Genomic DNA, 21,065 nt, shown 5'->3' with positions numbered 1-21,065 from the left:
ATGAATGGGTGTTTTTTACACTTCCTTGCTTTAAGTGACCCACTGTAAACAATACAATACACAAAAAAGAAAGCAGCAGCCAAACTCAAGTTTTATCAGTGTCACTGTTTGGCTATCATCAGCTTCCTGAATTTACTGTATTAATACTATAATACATTAACTCCCACTAAAGTATTCTAATCCAGCAGTTAATTTCTCTTCTGTGAATAGCTCTTGAGGGTGCAGCAGTCTATAGTCACGAGCCTAGACTCTGACCCAAAACTGTGTACCTGAAAAAAAAGACCTTTTGACCTCTTTCAACAATACTTTAAATAGAATGTGCAGGGGAAGCAAGGAAAGCATTTATTTAAACAGCACAGCACCTTTCAAACCCCTGCTCTTTTGACTATGGGGAGCCATTTGTTGCAAGGCAAGCAAGCAAGTAAAGCGACCTGCTCCCTCACCGGTAATGTACTGCAAGTGTTCTCTCCATCCTTTCTCCTTGAAAGGGCTTGTGCACAGGGAGTTGTCAGAATTTCTTTGGAGATTACTGGATCAAATGACAGATCTTTAAAACTGCCTAAAGAAGCTAACATTATGAGTTGCTGTTTCATATTCTTTATTATGCAGATATTAAATCAAGTGTTTCATAAGCAAGTGTTTGCTTAATTCATCAGATGAAAGTAACATTCAGAAAGTTGTGTTCTCTCCCTGCTACAGAAGTGTAACAGCAACACAAACATACCAATCTGGAAAGGAGGCGTATTAAGGATCTCAGTGCCAAGGAAATACCTTCAGTCACATTTTTTGTGGTGGTACTAAGCATCCTCTCCCCATATGGACATTCTTTGAAGTTGTGAATATTTGGCACTTTTCAATACCAGAGTTCTGCTGCCTAAGGATGAGCTCAAGGTAAAAAACACCCTCCAAAGCAATGCTGATCTAAGGGAAGTATGTGTAGCAGTAAACACAGAGCACTTCACTCTATTCTTACGTTTTCATTTCTGTCCTCTATCCTGACTACTGCTAGAACACATCCCGCAAGCTCAAGTCTTGTTCATTCCCTTGAAAGGACACCACCACCCTGGAAGGGCCACGCTCACCCCAGTGAAACCCTTTCCGTGCAGCATGACTTCACGTGGGGTTTGGCCCCACAGGCCAGGTAATCCTTTCACATCCAAGCGTACCCTCAGGTGCAGGTCTCTTTACAGGGAGCGACAACCACCCTGCTAGTCACTACGTTTAGTGACTTCTTCACACGGGCTTCCCTATATCCTACACGTCCTGAAGCCCAATACTGCCCAACAGGTTTCTCCAAACTCCCTTGGAAGCCAAAACTGGCACCCCATTGTCCCCCAGCACCACCCCTCCAGCAACCACAGCTGGTTCCCTGCTCCCCCCGCAGCCCACCTAGGTGTCACGGTTTAAGGCTGGGCCGGCTATTAAACTGGTGGCAGATGCTCTATTAACCCCAAGAAGGAAAAGGGAAAAGGGAAAAGGGAAAAGGGAAAAGGGAAAAGGGAAAAGGGAAAAGGGAAAAGGGAGAGAGACTTATGGGTTGGAAACATGCAGTTAGTTTCAGAAAGTGCCGTTACTTAGCTGAAAGTAAAAATCACTGAAAGGAAAATTGGCCTGGTTCAGGCCAAACCAGGACGCTAGGCTAATTCCCGCATCAGCTCTACAACACACATCGAGACCAGCCGCACGACCACCTTCTCCCAGTCGATCTCATCTCCTCTCCTACAGAAGTTATCTGTTCCCCCCCTCACAAAAAATCAAAAGCACGTAACAAATACCGCTTTTTTTTAAAAAAAAAAGCAAACTAGGCGGCGGGGGCGGGGGGAGGTTAAGGGGACCTGCGCCCCCGGGAGCCCCCTTCCGACGAGCTGCTCCGTCCGCAGACCCCTCGGCCCTGCCCCGGCCTCAGCGAGGAGCTAACGGGGCCGAGCGCCCTCACCGGCCCCCCCGCTACAGCTCTCCTTCCCGGGAGTGGCCCACTGCTCCCTGCCGCCTGCCCCGCCCGGGCGCGGAGAGCAGCCCCCGCTCCGCCCGCTCCCTCCGCCCGGCCGGAGCTCATCCCACCAGCCGGCAACCCCGGGCGGAGCGCGGAGAGCTCAGCCGCTGGCCCTAGCCCCGGCCCCAGCCCAGCTCCCAGCCGCCGCCGACCGCGGAGCCCTTCCGCCCCGCCCCCGGGCATCCGGTCAGCCCCGCGCTGGGGCGGGCGGCCGGCATAAAGGCTGGGCCGTCCCGCCCCTCTCTGCCGTGCTGTCTGCCTGCTCCCCGCGGCCCGCTCGCTCTCGCCTGTCCCGGAGCCGCCGGCCGCTGCGCTACGCCGGGTAGGCAGAGGTGGTCTCTCTGTGCTCCAGCCGCCAGGCGGAGGTACCTAGAGCCGCGGGGGTCCCGGTGCTGGGGGCGGTATGGGCTGCGCGCAGGGGGCCAGGCCGGGGTGCGTGGCGGCTCGGCGGGGGAGCCGTGCTTCCTGCCGGTGCCGGGCAGGTCCCGCTCCTGGGGGTGGGGGGGGCATAGGCAGCCGGGCGCTGCGGTGAGCGGGGGCGGCGGGAGGCGGGGGGTGCCGTGGGGGCGAGGCGGGCCCGGGAGAGGGCGGTGAGCTGGTCCCCGCAGCTGGGGGTGGGGGGGTGAGATGGTAGTTGGGCTGGCAGACAAGGTGTGCCAAGTAAGGGTAGGGTGGTCCAGCCTCTTCCAGATGATGAGGAAGGTATTGCCATGCCTCGGTCCTTGGACTGCCTTGGCTACAGGACCGCTATGTTCTTGGGGAGTCACAACCTTCCAGATGCAATGAGCAAATTCATGCTTGCCAAATTCTGTTCAGGCGATTTCGTGATCAACCTTTAATCCCTTTGGCTAGCAGAGACGTTTTGTGGTTCAGATGCCAGCCTCAATTCTGACCTTGTGTTTTGCGAGCATTGATAAGTCTGCAAGCGCCACTGGGCTGTGAGCATTGGCACACATACCAACAAGTCTGTGCTGGCGAAGTGATCTGTGCTTGAAAAGGAGCCTGTCTCATAAGCCATTATAAAACCTTTGCTACTTCACTGCAACATAAAAGCCACCCACGCTTATGCCTGTGTGGGTGTAGGCGTGTTAAAAAACAATACGTGGCATCAGAAGGGATGTGAGATCTTACATGTGCCAAAGGTTAATTTGCTTGTAAATGGATGCCTGCTCGCTTTAGTTGAGGAGCCAACATCAGCCACGTGTGTTGGCTAATCGACGTATGGATATGCTTGGTTACGGTAGCTGGTGTAATTGGCAGTACTAATGCAGTGAGCCAGTGAGAATGGAGGACTCTTGGGCTGGTCAAAGCTGGATTAGGCGAGAGCTGTGTCAGTGGAAATGAAGCATCTCCTTGAAGGATGCAGAGTTGGTGTTCCAACAGAAAGTCTCCTGTGGTCTGTATGCCTAAAACAATGCTACTTGTCTAAAAGAAAATCAGTACTTCCCTAAGATCTAATGTGCCTCTGTCCTATGCAAGCCTAATACATCATTATTTTACTTAGTAAAACTGTCTTTAGGTCAAATTGTGTATTATACTTTGCAGGCAATTGCCTCACTCGTTTTTCCATAGGGATTAACTGTAACATCCTTATCTACTCCAGAGATACCAATCTCCTTTCATGCAAATGGAGGATGTTATGTTAAGTGCATTAAGTTAGTGTAATCAAGTTAAATTCAGCAACTGCATTTATTTTAAAGATTTGTTGTGTCTGTTTTAGACCAAGCAAAGAACTTGTGTTTCCAAAACCTTGCTGTTTTTTTTGATGTACATGAAATTTAATAACACTTTTCCTGTATAACTCTGGTTTTGCTTATATCTGTAGTAGCGCTGTAGCTATGAGAGCCTACTACAGGAGGTGTCAATATTGGCTCTAGAAAAATGTTTGTGTGCTGTTCTGATATTTCTTCTATTTCTTACTGGCGTTACTGCCTTTCATCTCTGTCAGAACCTCTGCACACATTTTGTCCCATTTTAGAGGGAACGAAGAACAGAAAACATTCACTCTATGACTACTACTCTTCAGAAAGAAGAACTTGTTTCCCTACCCACTATGTTTTTAACGAATGTTTTTCTGTTACCAGAATAGTTTTAAGATGTCCTAATGTTTCTCCCAGAAACTTTCTGAAATAACTTGCTGTGTTGTAGTAGTGGCCTATCCCTTTTCAGGACTGGCCTTGTTTCCCATGTACAAAACCTGAGACTGATGATAACGTGTGTATGTCCACATGCTATATTTAATGAACTTTGCTCAGAGTAGCAGCGACCTAAGTAACTTATCTCTTGGCACTTGTCAAACACAATTACCTATACACATAGATAGCAATGTTAACTAAGATTATGTGATCAAACTGGGCATGTAGTGCTAAAGGTTGAAGTGTAAGTGCCAGGGTGCTCTACCTTCAGCTGAGAAGGAAGATATTAATCCTTCACGCTGTAGTTAGTCAAAGATTAAAAACCGCTTGGACTAAGGGTGCATTTCTTGCATAGTGTTTGTATGCTAGGAAATAAATAGCATTCTTCCAAGGACGTAAGTGCCTGCTCGGTGTCAACATTGCTGTGATGAGTACAGACTGAAGTTAAACACGTACCTGAGATGGTATGATTCAAGCCCATGACATTTGCTTAATGAAAGGAGGTGAAGAGAAGAAAGTCAACAGCTTTGCGTTGCATTCCTATACAAAACACTCTGTTCAGCTGCAAAAGCAAGCTCTCCTTAGCAATGGTAGTACTGGTAGTTGAAAAGCTAGTAGTGACAGCCAGTAATTTACCTGGTGTGTTTTGGAGATCTACAAGCATATTGTGTTCTGAAGCTCCCTAAGCTGGCAGTATTTCAGCAGGGTTGAGGCTGTGACTTGGTCTGCATATGACTTCTGGATGGCAAGGAGTGCCTACAGAGCAAAAAAAAGTCATGGTCCTAAAAGGAGAATTTTTCCTGACCTAAAGTACTAGCTCCTGAGCACTACAGTTGTTTGATCGAGCCGTAAGTTTTGATTTGTAATTGCCATGCATTTCTGCTTAAATGCTCAAGGGGCAACTATCACTTTTTTGATTCTAGTTTTTGAGTCCACATTCTGTCAGAGCAGAGATGGAAACCCATGATGTGAGGGGTGGGGAACTTCTAAAGCAGATGAGGGCAGGTGTTTCCCACCTCTGCCAATGGTAAATCAATTGGAGATGACACAGAAACAGGACAAATGAGTTGGATGTGCAGATGTAAGCCTACGTATTTTTTTTGAAACAACACTCAAGCAGGCTAGAGAAAATATTTAGAATGGATCTGAAAATGCTTTTCGATTTTGAAATATTGACGTTTGTATTTTCTCTCTTTATGGTTTATTCTATCTGGTAAACATTTTCTTTTATCAGGTATCTGAAGAAATAGCCTCAAGATGAACTTCTTCCTGGAAACATTGAAAGTCATCGGACTTTTTGTTTATTACTGTCTGGAGTCACTAGTGTTCTTGGTTGTGCCTAGACGGAAGAAGAATGTTAGTGGTGAAATAGTATTAATAACAGGAGCAGGAAGTGGCATTGGAAGACTCTTAGCTTTAAAGTTTGCCAGCCTTGGAGCCACATTGGTTCTCTGGGACATTAATGAAGAGGGGCTTAAGGAGACAAGTAGACTGGCCCAAGAAAATAGAGCAGTGAGAGTACACTGTTACATCTGTGACTGTAGCAAAAGGCAGGACATCTACGGAGTAGCTGATCAGGTAAAGTACCTTATTTGTGGCTTTGACACTATTCTGAGTGCATGCACGTGTGTATGATATATGATAAGTTTTAGTGACTTCAAAGCAAGAGCTTGAAGTGCATTCATTCAGAATATATTGCACATGCTACCTATTTCAAGAATACTGTTTTTTAGGGTTGACTTGTGTACCTCTGTTCCTTCAAAAATAAAGAGCTGGTTCTCTTTTTCAGTAGCTAATTTCAACGGGGCAGCTTCTCATTCATTCAGTTACTGAGCAAGCCCTTGCTGGTGAAGTGCAGAAAATCAATTTAGTGAAGCTAAAATAGTATTTCAAGTTCTGGCAGCCTTTTACCACCAGTAAACCCTAAAGACCATACATTGTAAAAAGGATTAACTGCTTAGGCAATTTTCAGATAATTTCATGGCTGTAAATAGATTTTTTTGCAGACTCACTTTATCAGAATTAATAAATGTATCCTGAAGTCTTAAATATTTCTTACTTTCCTTTCTGAAGAGCTTTGTAAACAGAGCATGTGGTTAGGTATTTTGAGCAGACTAGTAGAATTGCCAAAAGCTAAAATTGCTTAACAGCTTCCATTGTAGCAACCTGTTCTCATTTGCTTAAAATGTTGCTAAATTTAACTGTTGGACTAGAAAGCTTCCACAGTGAGTGTTTGCCGGGGGATGAATTCTTAAAGAAAAAAAAAAAAGTTCAGCTGTCTTCAGGAACATCTGTTGGCTGAAATAATGTTCCTCTTTTGGTGCTGTTTAAGAAGCTCTAGCCTTCTGCATTTTTCTACCTGTGCAAAAATGACTAGAACAAACTTTTGATGAGTGAAGCTTGTGTGTGACTTGCAGCTTGTTAGAGGCTGGTACTATTGGTTTTGTATTCTGGTAATGCTAATCATCCCCAGTCCCCCTTGCAGCTCCATTATGCCAGCTGAGCTGCACATCTGCTGTCCCCACAGAGCAGTTGCACATGTCTCACCGCAGGCCTGTAACTTTGCTTCCTGCTGAACTGGGAGGAGTGGAGGAGGAGGAGGGAGTATTGTAGTGTGAAGGACACTGGAATGAAGATGGAGACTAACCTTCGGTTTTGAGGACTCAAGGGTAGCGCTTCAGTCCCATGGAGAAAAGCAGTAGCAGAGCCTTTCTGGCCAAATATAAAAAGGAGAAGAGGGTGTAGATACGTGTGTGACAGAGGCTAGGGATGATAAAACCAGAGGGAGACAGGAGAAGAAGTGGTAAGAGGGTCTTGGTGCATGATTCCTCACTTATTATTTTCTGTCAGCAGTTCACTAACAGCTGATCTGCAAATAATCCTCCTGCTGATCCACACAGAAGAAAATACCATACTACTGTTATTTCAGAAACATCATGTCCTGCTGACAACTTTCCCATCTTATTAGTGACAAAAAGACTTTAGTATTCGTGCTTGGTGCCACTGTTTACTTAATGCAGTGCAGCAGACTTTGGCTCGTAGTGTGCAGTGTCAGCCTTTGCAAGATGAGGCAGCATGGTTCCACGTTTTGTTTCTTCTCCCCTGGTGATTCAGCTTCACACAATGACTTGGAGTTTTATAAGACTACAGTGAACTAAATTCATGCAGGCAGGGCAGGATATGGCTGAAAACTTTGTGCCCAGTAAAACAATCTCAAAGCCAAAATGAAATGTATGTGAACCTTAAATACCTGCTTCTGGTACTTCATCAGCCACACAGAGAGGAAAAAGCCACTTGAGTAGGAAGAAAGCCAAAAAGCCCTGCACACGTGGTGTCCTTGTCCCTTTCCTGTACCAACAGGATGAAGGACAGCTTTAGGCTATCAAGAGCTATAGCTTAAAATGTATTTCTAATATGCCTGTTCCAGAAGTAACCAACCTGAAAATGAATGTGGCCTTCTCTGACCTACCTCTCCCTCCCTTCCTTGAGTTCAGCTAAACTTTAAGAATCTAGGGCTTTGAAAGAGGGAAGTAACTCTATGGTTTTTGATCCTCCTACTGGTGAGGAAACAGAAGCCTTTTCCTCATTATCTTGTTGCAAAATTGCATCTGGGCTCAAATTTACTTCTGGGATCTCTCTTACATGATTCTTTTTTGCTTATCCACTCTTTTTCTTGCTTGTTAGTCAAGATGACAGTTTGCAGCCAGTTTTCCACTTCTCTGAGAATCCTCTTTCCTGTGCAGAGGAGCAACAGTAGAAGCCCATTTCCTGGTGGTGTTTCTTGCTGCCTATAAAACGTGCAGTAGTTTCTTCCACCTCTTGTAGGCAGTTATAGAGGGGTCCATGGTTTTTAGAAAATAGACACTTTCAGATGCTCTTTGGGAATCATGGGAATTGCTTGCTACTAAACTTCAATATAAAAGCATACATATAAATGCAGAAACAAAGAGGAAATAGTGTTTATACCTGAAAAATTTGTTTAACCAGAGCAGCTGTTTGCATAGTGCTTGCCTTACCTAGGCATAAAATAAACATCTGGAACATACTTTCCTGCAGTGCACAAATGAAGAGCTTTAGAGCTCTGGAAAGTTGACATTTCCCCCCCCCCCTCCACACCCCACAATAGCTAGGGAAAAGGCTCGGTAAAGGTCTGCTGTACTTGGCCTCAAAGCAGAGTGTGGAAGCCTGGGCTGAGTGTCTTGGCTCTGTCATGCACAGGGGAGAGCTGAGAGGAGAAGGGAATTAAACCAGCCAATTTGCTGAGGAAAGAGCTGCCACATCCAGTTTCTGGGAAGCAACATGAACAGAGGTGTTGTAAAGCTGGAATTATTTGTCTGGGTTGCAAGAAGGCACTCAAATCTGCTTTGAATTCCATCCAAAGTGTGACTGTATTTTGAAAGACTGAGTAAAGACAAGTGGTAAAGGAAGAGATGTTGCCCCTAGTTAGAAATAGGATGATCAAGGTTCTGTTCTTATTACACTTCTCCCATGTAACCTGAATGCCCCAATCACCAAGTTATAAACTGTATGTACCACATCCCCCACCTTTGTCTGTCTTTTGTTCACAAAAAAGAAGCATGACTACTTATTCAGGTATTTATTTGCCCCAAAGGGCAGATTTGGGGTACTGGTCCAGGCTTCCAGGATTGCTAGATCATCTGACACAAGGCAGTATTAAAGCATCATTTACTGATTATTACATTTATGCCTCTGAAGGCATACTATTTTTAACTTGTGATGAGGGGTACATACTCAGGTTGGTGACTAGAACAACTTGTCTAAGGCTGCCTATGAAGATCATGTGGCACTGCTTCAGAAATATTTAAATTGTTACATGACAACTTTTGAGAGGGGAATAGACAGACAAGAATGAGCAATGACTGAGGTGTAGAGAGGCTCTGGCTGATGAATTTATTGTAAAAACTGTTCTGTATAATCCTACCAAGGCTGCTTTCTGTTTTTTTTTTTTAAACTCTTACTTAGTTAACAAACATGGACAAGATTGGAACAAGTTTAAGGAAGATGAGGAAGTTAAGCTAGAGAAAAGGATAGGTGGTAAACTACCCTTCAACTCTTTACTGTTATACAGACTAGCCTACCTGGTCTGCTTGTGCTTTCTTCAGTCACTGTAGGCACCTAGCAAAGGAAACGGCATTAAGAAATGAGAGTCTCTGATCTGCAACTGTATGGCAAGATGGCATAAAACCAGTATGGTTTCCCAAAGCTACTGATCACGTGTTTAGCAGTTGATCCAGAAATCACAAATGAGAGTACTCATTTCCATTTTCCCAGATAGCTCAGATTAATGAACTGCACTTCAAATACTGCATTAAATATTTTCATTCTCCTTTTGAGAGATGGCACAATATCTTGATATCAGCTGGCCTATCTGGCTGGTTGTTCTCTCAAGTGAGTCTGTTCATGACAGTGCTCAGTCTGGAGCTAAAATGAGAACTATACTACTTCTTACTGAACTAAACGTGTAGATATTGTTCTTTAGCCAACTTATTTGGTTCCCAGAATAGTTTCTGGTACAGTGTTAGAACTGAAGCAAATACACCAGAAACAAGCTTCTGTTCCATGAGCCCCAGAAGCTCATAAGGCTTTTGCCTTCTGTGAATACGTGTCCTAAAATCTTCCTTTACTCGGAACCCTACAGCTTTTGTTTAATTTTTATAACAAACTACTACCCTTAGTGCAGTTTTCTCATTTCTTGTGTTGTCCCAAGAGCTAATATCAATGGAGATGTGGTGTTCTTTCAGCCTGTCTTCATGAGAAATAAACTTGTAAAAAAACCTTTTTGTTTGGTAAGATAAGCTTGTAAGTTCCTGACCTGTAAAGTTGCTTGAAGTTGTCAAGATACTTGAATAAATAAAAAGGTTGTAGGGAGGAAATTAATTTCACAGGTGGTCTTTCTCACTGCCTATGCATATGAGGAATACGTATCAAAAGCAACTGTTCACCTATTCTAATTCCAACCCACTGAGGGCAGTAAATGCCATCTGCTCCCCTAGAAAGCTGTAGGGAAGTCTGGTTTAATGTGTGCTGTGGAATGCAAGGAAAGTTACCACTAGTGGAAAACTACTAGGTAATACATGTCAGTGTTTAACAGTTGTAGTCAGGAAAAATGGAGCATGTGGAAAACAGCAGGAAGAATCTTGAAATATCTGAAATATTAAGATGCTACTAAGTAGCTCCTGTCCTGTGCAGTGGGAGACATGAATCCCTGGATTGTTGGGATGCAGGCAATTAATGCTATCAATAGGGAATCCAGTTTTCCTTCTGCTCATCAAAAGACTCAAGTACTGTGCAAGCTGGCTTCAGCCTTCAAGTCATACTGCAGCACTGCTTTTGTGCTCAAGTTGCTGTGTGGAAAACACAAGAGGATTTGAGTATAATGCAAGGGAACCTAACAAGTGAAAGTTTAGATACTGCAGCCTTCATGTAGACTTAATGTACCTGATTCTGGTGAATTTGCCTGAAGATCCATGTACTGTGCCTCAGCACATGGTGTAAAAATGGCCCAACAAACAGAATTGCTCATTGGTTTTAAGATGAGTTTACTGTAGCAAAATACTTGTTGCAGTAGTTGATCTCTCTGCAATAGAGATGTATCTGGAACAGTCACAGCAAGAACAAGAGATGCTGAAAGTAGAAGCCTGTGTGGAGCTGTTGGGCTCCACTCCTCCAAAGAAAGTCCAGTTGTAAGCTCAGCTCTAAAAAGGCATTAAGGTAAGAATGTGCAAGAGCCTGAGGTGTTTGGATCCTAACAAGCATAGTGAGTTCAATTTAGTTGAAACGTGCAATATTTCTATTTCTTATGTTTTCAAATGTAAAACTTGGAAAGTGTGTTTTGTATTTATTGGATAATATCTTGAGGCTTTTTGTTTTAGGTTAAAAAAGAAGTTGGTGACGTTAGCATCCTAGTCAACAACGCTGGTATTGTAACTGGGAAGAGGTTTATTGGTTCTCCAGATTCTCTTGTGGAAAAAACTATGGATGTGAATATAATGGCACACTTCTGGGTAATACCTGTCCTTTGCATATATGTACTAAAACATCCTTTTAACATGTTTTCAGTGTTAATTTTGCCTTTTGGAATTGAGGAAAATATGCAAGGATATATAGCTCCTTGTAAGTCAGAAATGATACAAGAAATTACTTTCTATGCCTGAGAGTCTGTAAAATTAAAAAAGGGTGGAAGAATGGATCCTTTGGGAACTTCTAGGGTAGGTAGGTGGAAGCAAAACTGCTTCATATTTAGAAATGCTCTTAAGAACTGAAGTTTACCGTCTGCTAAATTCTGAAGCTAGTCATGTGTTATAATCCCTCAATATTAACTGATGTGAAGCAGGCCCAGCTTAGAAGTTGCTGCTCTAGTAACAGAGAAGTGTTCAGTTCTGTTGGTCTTCTAGTTGCTTTGTGGTTATTATAGTTTGAATAAGAAATATCACATGTTCAGACAATGCTCTTAATAAGTGTGACTTCTGTCCAAAATGAGTAACTTAATGTGCTTTCTCTGCCTTCCAGGGAAGGCAGGTCATCTATATGGTGTTCCTACTATAAAGAATTGCAAAGGGGATATTAAAAAATGCTTCAATTGCTTCATAAATAAATTTAATCATAAAGATTAAATGAATTTAATAGAAGGAAGACATTAAATTCAAATTTTTGCTATTTTACAAAATTGGCAGTGAACACTTAATTCTCATTTGAAACATTGGAATGCTGAGCTTTAGACTGAAAGAAACTTAACAACTTGCTGAAGCTGTATCTTTAGCTTTCAGCAAATTACCACCTGTCTTTGGTGTTAAGGAGAAAGTGGTACTGGTAGGGCCTGGAAAGTCTCAGCTCAGTAGTTGAAAGTTGGAGTTCAAACAACAAACTCTTCCCCCAGCTCCCCTCTTCCATAATGGAAGAGCGGGAAGCTTATTTAAACTGTAGGGAGAATTTCTTTAAAAGCAACACCTTCAAAATGTTATAGCCTGTAGCTTACTTAGTAAAATGTTTCATTGCAACTCTGACTTACATTGCAGACTTGCAAAGCCTTCCTCCCAGCAATGATGGCTTCTAACCATGGACATCTGGTTAGTATTGCAAGCTCAGCGGGACTGAGTGGAGTCAATCGTCTTTCAGGTAGTGTATTAAAGCTAATGTTCATTTAGACAATTAGTTTGATTTAAGCTCTGCAATCTATACTAATTTAAAAAATCCTAATTTTGAGTTTCTGGGTCTTTGTGTATAGGTAAAGCAAATGGTCATACTTTCAAACCAGCTGACCTTAAATAGACCATTCCTTTCAAAAGAGTTTTCCAGATGTTCAGCAGTACTGAGAAACAGGTTTTTCTGCCAAGGCAGTTAGAGGATCTAGGAGCCATACAGAACTTTGAGAACTTCAATGTTGTTAAAGTTAACCTGCAGGTACTTGGTGGTGAAGAGGCCACTCTCTTTTTTTTTTTTTTTTTTCAAGCATGTGCTCAAGCTAAACAAAGTCCTGTACAGGTTTTCCTAGCTCAAAGAGCTACTAAAATCCAGATGTGGTACAGAGGCAGAGGTGTGATATTTCATATTTCATTCTCTGTCTCTCAGCCATTCATTCAAGAGGACCCATACAGAGATGGAAAGAAAGTGTTGAGCAAACTCAGAAGGCATTTCTGGAAAATGTAGGGAAAGGGGCAGAGGAAAATGAAATAAGGTGACATAGCAGTAAAAGAAACCTAGCTCCAAGGCAGTGATAATGAAAACAAATTGAATTTCAATTTAAAACCACATTAGAGAGTCTTGAAAGTTTGAGTTTGATACATAAGCAGCTAGTACATGGATTCAAAGATAAGATCTGGTATGAAAAGATAATTTCATTTGTTATTGTTCAGTAGAGAGTGGAAAGGTGATAGCAGGGATGCGATGAGAAAGCCGGTCTAGAACAACAGTTAAATTAGGAGAGGGAAAGTAAAGGAGTGAATTACATCAAAGGCAAATTTTATTGGTAACCTAATCCTGAAAACAGTTCCTAGTCTGTTGTAAAGTATCTTATTATCAGACAGTAATTTCCTGCAGGTACTGTGTATATATCGTTTCTATACTATAGTGCTGCTGTTGTGTACTGTTAAAAAACAAAACAAAACAAACCCAAAAAAAACCCCAAAAAAACCCCACCTGTGGCTAGTTAGTTTACTTACTAGAGCATAGTTTTGTCCCTATTACCTGTCAAAAACTGTTACTGCTCCTGTGTGCATGTTCAGTGGTAGGACTCACTGAACCTGTTTAGTAATGTTTAATTAGTAAATTAAAATGTTTAACTGCAATTAATGTTTTATTTATTTTACAGATTACTGTGCAAGTAAATTTGCAGCAGTTGGTTTTGCAGAATCAGTTGATTTAGAAATGAGAGATCTGGGAAAGACTGGTGTAAAAACTACAATTGTGTGTCCTTACTTTATAAACACAGGAATGTTTGATGGCTGTAGAACCAAGTGAGTAAACTCCTGTGAAGTTTTTATGCAACTTGTATGTTTAGCATGTTACATACTCCTATTTCCTTTATGAAAATCATGAGGTAGGCTCTTCTCTGCTTGTGTTATTTTTAGGGCCTCAAATGGGTGTTAACAGTGCTATCCAGTGACTGGGCAACACAAACGGCAAAGCCCTTGGTACTTTACTAATTTAAGCTGAAAGGTGAAATGTAATCGGTGTCCTTTCCTCTTCAGAAGCCAAATGGTCCAGTTGTCCTCTCTGGTTTCTAAACCCCCATTCACCTCCTGAAATCAGTGGCATAGCTTTGCTTGGTATGCTTGTATAGTGACAAAATTCAGGAGCTGAATAAAAGCCTAGTGTGTCTTACTATGAGCACTATGTGGATTTGTCTTGTGGGAGATCATACAAAGGGAAAATAACAATGGCCACTTTCACATAATGAATGTTCTGTTGTTCCTAGGATTTGTGGTATTTATTTCTTCTTTTAGTTGAATAACTGCAAAATTGAGAATTCTTTTCATTGAAATGTGAATCCAAAGCAATTTGTGTTATAGTAGGAAATGTCTTATCCTCTAGGTGGCCAAATCTGCTTCCTATTCTGGAGCCAGAGTATGTGGCTGAGAAGATAATCACTGCTATTCGGCAGGATCGAGAAATATTGGTGCTACCACGCAGTATTTGTTTTTTATTAGCTTTTAAAAAGTAAGTTATGCCTTTCCTTCTTTTTCTCTCTTTTCTGTCCAGGGATGTTTCAGCTATGTTTTTGACTAAACGTGCAAACAAGGCTTCTACTTGTTGGTGTGAATTTTCATTAAGTTCTGCACATTTCTGGAGGTTTTTTGGTGGGTTGTTTTTCTTTGGGTTTTTTTTTTTTTAATTTCTAGGGATTCAGTCTACCCTTAGACCACAGAACAATGACAGAAATGTCTAACTGTGACTTTCTGACTTCATTGGGGTGCAGTTTTACTGTGGGCTGTAGAGACTGGGCATGCTCCTCAGTAACTACATATCTGATGTCTTGCCCTGACAATTAGGGCACTTCTGACTGTTGCAAGCCAGCTAGGAAATTGATCTAATAACTCAAGCTGCCAAATGAGTGTAATGGATATTTTGAGAGGACTGGTGGTACTGTATTCTAGAGAGTATATTGTCTCTGCCAGTATTAGCCAGGTAAAACTAATTATGTGATAAAACTGCACAACTTTTCTGATGTCTGTTTTGTTTTTTTTCTCTTCTTCTTCAACTTCTCTACCTTACAGTATCGTACCAGTGAAAGTAGCTGTTCTCTTTGCGGAATATTTTGGATATTTCCATGCAATGGAAACCTTCAAAGGTCGAGCGAAGAAGGACTGAAAAAGTGCGAAATTTAGAGACCAGCAACTCTAAAGTGGACCTTGTTAAAGGTGGTCATGGGAAAGGTCTGCTTCTCCAGCAGCTGCAAACTTAAGGTGCCTCATTTCTCATTAGTAACAATTTTTAAGGAAATTTGCTTTTTAATTGGCTCTTAATCAACAACTTTCACTCGAACTATTTTTTTCATCCAGTGAACTGTGGTTTTTTTTTCATCTCATTATGGAAATACATTAATTGAAATTAGTTCCTTTGGTTATGTCTGTTATAATGCCTTAAATATGATCCTTCATCACAAACTAAGAATTGGCAGCTTTTGGGGGAGAAGGGACCAAGAAACCATAAGTATTTTTCAGGGAGCCAGGAAAGCCTTTAGTGGACCTGACTTCTCGCTGCCATTCACTGCACCATGAGGAGGGGCTGTACTGCTGGTGCCATTACCATTCCCTGGTAAACTGAGGAATTCAAGAGTTTCCTGAATTGACAGATTTGAATTTATACAAATGGAAGTTTTGTGAAATGAAAATGTGCTGTGTTGGTGCAAAACCAATGAAATATGTTAATTTTTGAAGGTGGTGATCTTGGGACTCACAGATGACTATGGCTGTCAGGGCAGGGAAGGGAAATGATGTAAATTATGTATTTGTGCTGCTAATCTACTTTTTTTCTAATTTTTTTAAAAACTAATACTGTAGCTGCAACTTTGTAGAAGTCTTTGTATCTTCTAAGTGCAATATTTTAAGAACAATTTTAAATTTTCATCTCCTAAGCAGAATAAACTTGTAGTTATAAAGCATAAGACTGCCAGTCTAGGTGGACTGTCAAACATCTTGCCAAGTAAGACAATGAGCTACTAAAAGCAAAGGTGTTATATTGTATAATCAGGGCTTCTGTTGGGATTATTTCAGAAGGGAATGATGCTGATAGAATCGGAGTGAATGGGATCATTACAGCCATAGCTTGAGTGACAGCATTATGTTTTGTTTCTCTGAATTGGGTGGAAGGTTGCCTTGTGTCTACAGAGCCTTGTTTTATGTCCAAAATAAATGGATAGTCCTATGCTGAGGAGGCCTTGCCCTTTTTGACAATGGCTGCTTAGAAAACTGAAAGCCCCCTTGATTTTTGGTAAATCCAAAACAAGAAAAAGGAAGGTTATACCTTAAATGTATGCCATTTCTGCACATGCTGGCTAAGCCCACCTGATGTCACAGTACTTTACTGGCAATTGATAACACCTGCAAACTAAGACTAAAATGCATTAGCATGCAATTAACTGAAGGACAGTATGGGGAAAATGCTGAATTTTTTTTTTTTAATATTTGGGTTGTGGTTTTTTTTTCCCCATGATGGTCTAGAAACTATTTCCCTTGTCTATGCAATTAGTGAGGCTTACCAGTGGAGGAAAGTTTACATAGGGATGAGCAAGAAATGCTGAATAAAACAAATGTGTTAAAAATGGCCTTACCTTTATAATGGATTGATGAGAGTTAGAATTCAGTCTGGTGAAGAAAAGATTTATCTTACTGTCCTTTCAGACCTGCAGCTTTTCTACCTCAGAAACTGTGCTCATTTTACAGTACACTTCAGGAAATGAGTATTACTAATTGGAAAACAGTTATTGCCTAAGTGTGCTGTCCATATGTACATTGCACTGTTTGCTGGTAATAAAGTCAATCACTAACAACTGTGTGGTGTATCTGTGTCTTGCAGACTCCTCACCTTTTTATGCTAACAGAGCACATTTTTCCTCCTAACTGTGTGTGAATTACTAGGTGTGCAGGATTCTGGAGCAAAGGAGGAGAGAAGTGGATTATACATATGAACAGTATGTATCAAACTCCAACTCTTGTGAGAGCAAGTAGCTTTTCATTCTTAGTGTCTCTGCGAACATGTTCTGCTGAGGGGATGAAAGCAATCAGTTTGGCTGTGGGATTTGTGGATTCTCAGTGGGTTCAGGTTTGTCACACCACTAGGAGGATCTTGCCTGATAATCTGTGCCAGAGAAGTAAATCTCCATGTAGATTTTGCTACTTCACAGAATTTTTGAGCTTGGAAAGGACCTCTACTCAGAGCAAGGTCAATTAGAGCAGGTTGCTTAGTACTGTGTCCAGTCAAGTTTTGAGTATCTCTAAGGCTGGAGACTCTACAACATCTCTGGGCAACCTGTTCCAGTGTTTGTTCACACACAGTTTAAAAACAAATAAATGAAAATTGTGTTTAAATTGAATGTACATTTTTCCAATTTGTGCCCATTGCTTCCTGTCCTTTCAGTAGATACCACTAAGAGTCTGGCTCTGTGTTTTACACCTTCCCCTCAGATACTTAGGCACGTTGAGCCTGAGCCTTTTCTTCTCTAGACTGAGCAGTCCCAGCTCTCTCAACTTCTCCTTGTATGACAGGTGCTACAGTACCTTAATTGTCTTCACAGCCCTTCACTGGACTCACTCCAGTATGTTCATAAGTGTGAACGAGTACGATGACTTTTAGAGACCAAGTTCTGTAGTAGGTTGAGTGTGCATAATCTGTCATACAGAGCTTCACTAGAAAATCTCTGCTAGCTAGTTGTCCTGGTAGGAGTACACAAATATTGCTTTCTTGCAAGTGTGCTGCTACCACTTTGCATATTATGGTCACTGTCAAATTACTTTGTGTGCTGGAGGATAATATGAAGCTAGTTTCTTCAACAGTTTTTTTTATATTGCCAATGAAATGTCTGACTGGCTTCACTCATGCTGTTAGATACAGCTAATGTTATCTGCAATAATATTTATATTCACACTTTAAAGAATATAGATTGATGCTTAGCATTCAGATAATGAAAACATCAAAGTATCTTTGCTTTTAATTTGTCTGTGATTGTAACTCTGCCCATCTAAAATGGGTCAGGCTTTCAGATTCCCTTCAAAGGGGAGAGAGCACTTAAACAATCACTTCACGTTCAAGGAATAAGGTCCTGTTGTCTGCTTCTTCCTAGATTTGGAGAGAGGCTGCTAGGCTTGATGGGAGAGAGCTACAGTTTCCCAAGTGGAAAACCACCTCAGAGAAGAAGGCTGGAGGACGGGTGAAAAAGTAGTGAGGAAATTCAGTTCACTGGTTCAAATGGGAGTCCACTAAGTTTGTGAAGGGGTGCAAGAAAAGAGGGAAGGGTGATATTGTTGATGAGTAATTAGTTGGTACATGGTCTCCTTCTGGAAAGTACCAGAAGACATCCTTTTGGTCCACAGGATTCTTGAGGGCTGGACCTGTTTCTACTGTTTTAGAGAATTTCCTGAGCTAAAAAAGGGGTAGGTTAGTGTTATGTCTTAAATTCTCAAACAGGGTGTTTTGTAAAGAGGATAAGCAGAGGGTTAGGCACTTTGGAAAAGCAGAATATAGGACAGGAGAGCAGTGTATGTATATATATGTGTACTTCAATTCATATATATACTTCAATTATACACATATGAAGTATAATTTTTAAGTTTTGTTTGGACTCTGCCTGTACAGAGGTAAAAAGAGGCAGGTCAGAGCGGTTGTGAGTGAAGGAGCAGCATGCCTCCTTCCTGAGGCAGACAGGAAGGCTTCCAAATCCACCCCCATTTCAAAGTCTTTTTAACTGGTTTTTGCAAATTGGTGTGCCATAGCAGGCTCAAGCTTTGCATCTGAGGCCTTGTAGGGACTTGCCTGTGCAATGCTTTCTATCTTGGATTAAATAATGTCTTTAGAAATAGCAGACATTTTATGGGGTAGCACCCTGACTGCTAGGAACCCACACTATGGAGACACTGGCATTTTCACATCTTTTTTTTTATTCACCCAGCCACAAGGCTAGCCTTTTTTCCATTATTTTTTTAGAACATGACACAGAAATAATGGATTTTTTTACCTCTGAAGGAAGAGCTGTTGCATTATTTCCACTGTGGAGGCCTGTCCTGTGTTCTCTTATGTATACATATGCTTTTTGTCTTACCATATTACAGCAGACAAAGTCACGAAGACATACCATGAATATCCATCCATGTTCTCCCCTGAGTTATAAGTTGCTTTGTTTTTTTTCTTTTTAATAGTGTTCTCTTACTATCCAAAAAGGAGCACTAAAAGTACACATAGATCAAGGGAACAAGCTAGGAGAGATGTTTGGGGACCACACCATTCCTTGACTGAGGATTTTGGGGGAGGTATAATAGAACAACAAATTATGGCTTTACAACCCAAATATGAATTCACTCAACTATTGTGAAGCACCTTATTTAGCCACTTTGAAACGCAGGAAGTCACCCTGAGGAAGTCGACAATGTCTGTTTTTGTATTCCTGCATGTAAACTATTAGAGCTGCTGTGGTGACTAATGAAGTTCTGTGTTCGTTAGGGTTTCACACCCATGTATTCCATGAAATCGAAGACACCCTTTGCCACAGGACTGGTCTCCAGATTTTATACACCTAACAAACATTTTTAAAGAACATTTTCAGAACAATAGATCTATTAAACTATAAAACAAATATAACCTAAATGAAGAATGACTTGAGGTGAGGAAAGGGCTCAGAAAAGGTGGTAGCTAAAACAGTCTCTTGCAGAGACTATTTGAGGTCAGAGTGCTGAAAAGTTGTTTGTTCCTAATTGGGGAAGTAACTACCCTTCTTCTTTCCTCACTGTGTAAGCAAGCAAGAAGCTTTGGCTTTTGTTGGGATGCATTAATAATATCTGCTAATCAGGGGCAGAATGGTCCTGCATCTACCTTTCATCAACCAAATATTCATGGCACTGTGTCAGTAATGACTTACTAGCACTTCAAGATTTCTGGAAATTCCTTGGCTCTCATCCTATTACCACTCCCAAGTTGGACTGTAAGGAGACTTGGATGGAAAATATTAAGAACCTTTGTATTTTTTCTGTGTAGAGAAAGGACTGCTATAAATTGACTGCTGTTATCTCAGAGCTTTTTAAAGAAGGCTAGCAAAATGTATTGATTGTAAATGGAGTGTAATCCCTTAAGAAATAAGAAGCCTCTTAACAAGCAATTATGAGAAAAAAATCATACCTGTAAACTTACATACACATACATTATGCTTAACTTTACAATAAAGTTAATAGAATGGTAAATAGTTAACTTCACTTGACTGGAGACTTCCAACACAAATGGCTGATATAGTTTGAAAATGAATCATGCAACTGATCACGCAGCTTAGCAGTGGCTTTCCACCGAGGCTGGAATAGTATTGGAGTATGTGGTATTACATACCACTTAGAGATGTACATGTGCCCTTGCATTTGTTTTTCTGCAGATATTTGGATATCTGCATTCTGCATGTGGTGATGTTTTGGAACATTACCTCTGTGTGAAAGAACCTCAAATAGCATCAAGTCCAATGTCTGCTATTCCAGACAATGGAATATTGTTTAATATTGAAGATGTGGGATGTTCAACAAAAAATATGGGAAGGAACACCTTTGAGTAAAACTCACATCTGTTTCTCAAACATCATGCTTATCATAAGACTAATTTGAAAGCTTATTGAGAGACAGTAAGCATGATTATATGAGCAAACCTGGCTCATATTGGGATTCTGCCATGTCCTTGGATCTTCCCCCACAAAAATGTTAATAACAATCAGACTTGTTCCAAAAATAAGAATTGATAAAATTACACTTGTTCACTTAGCTTGGTCCTGCCAGGTGATGAACCCTCTGGCTTTGCTACAATGAGATGTTACACGGATACTTTGAATAATCCTTTTTGGCACTGTTTTCTCTACCCTTACGTGACTGAGAATTTAACCATCATTGTGCAACCATTGGTTTGCTGGAGGATTTCGGCTCAGAGCACCCTAACAAAGATGATGATTAGGAAATATCTGTTGGGAAAGGGTGATCTGGCCAACCAGCTGAACAGGGGCCACGATATTGATGCTCTCCACAGAGGAGGGAGGAGAGCTGAAGATGTGCTTTGCTTGAGGATGGAGCCAATCCCCAAAAACATATTAAGCCATACAGCAAAGAGGCCAAAGTAAACAAAATCCAGCAAAATAATTGCTGTTTGTAGATAAAGCTTAGTTTTTTCCTTTGCACTTACTAAATTCTACCCTCTTGATGGTGGGCAGCCAAAGTAACTAGCTGTGACTATTTTCTTCAAAC

The 21,065-nt window shown here is 41.4% G+C and overlaps 1 protein-coding gene across 1 annotated transcript; it reads left to right on the top strand.

The window, feature by feature from the left end:
- Positions 1-2,252: 2,252 nt before the first annotated feature.
- LOC137660904 (epidermal retinol dehydrogenase 2-like) lies at positions 2,253-16,552 on the top strand. The gene is made up of 7 exons (XM_068396103.1): positions 2,253-2,358; positions 5,363-5,706; positions 11,022-11,153; positions 12,165-12,264; positions 13,457-13,601; positions 14,179-14,304; positions 14,862-16,552. The coding sequence occupies exons 2-7, from the start codon at positions 5,386-5,388 to the stop codon at positions 14,953-14,955; spliced, it is 918 nt and encodes a 305-aa protein (XP_068252204.1). The 5' UTR covers positions 2,253-2,358; positions 5,363-5,385; the 3' UTR covers positions 14,956-16,552.
- Positions 16,553-21,065: the final 4,513 nt, after the last annotated feature.

The sequence above is a fragment of the Nyctibius grandis genome, chromosome 3, assembly GCF_013368605.1.
Source record: "Nyctibius grandis isolate bNycGra1 chromosome 3, bNycGra1.pri, whole genome shotgun sequence".
NCBI classification, from domain to species: Eukaryota; Metazoa; Chordata; class Aves; order Nyctibiiformes; family Nyctibiidae; genus Nyctibius; species Nyctibius grandis.
Note: the sequence above shows the minus strand (reverse complement) of the source record. Positions and strands in the feature narration are given on the sequence as shown.

Bases quoted from the DNA above. Each gene is read 5' to 3' on its own strand.
- LOC137660904 (XM_068396103.1), top strand. From the start codon at position 5,386: ATGAACTTCTTCCTGGAAACATTGAAAGTCATCGGACTTTTTGTTTAT. The intron at 11,154-12,164 runs GTAATACCTGTC...CTTACATTGCAG, and splicing joins ATATAATGGCACACTTCTGG to ACTTGCAAAGCCTTCCTCCC. The intron at 12,265-13,456 runs GTAGTGTATTAA...TTTATTTTACAG, and splicing joins TGGAGTCAATCGTCTTTCAG to ATTACTGTGCAAGTAAATTT.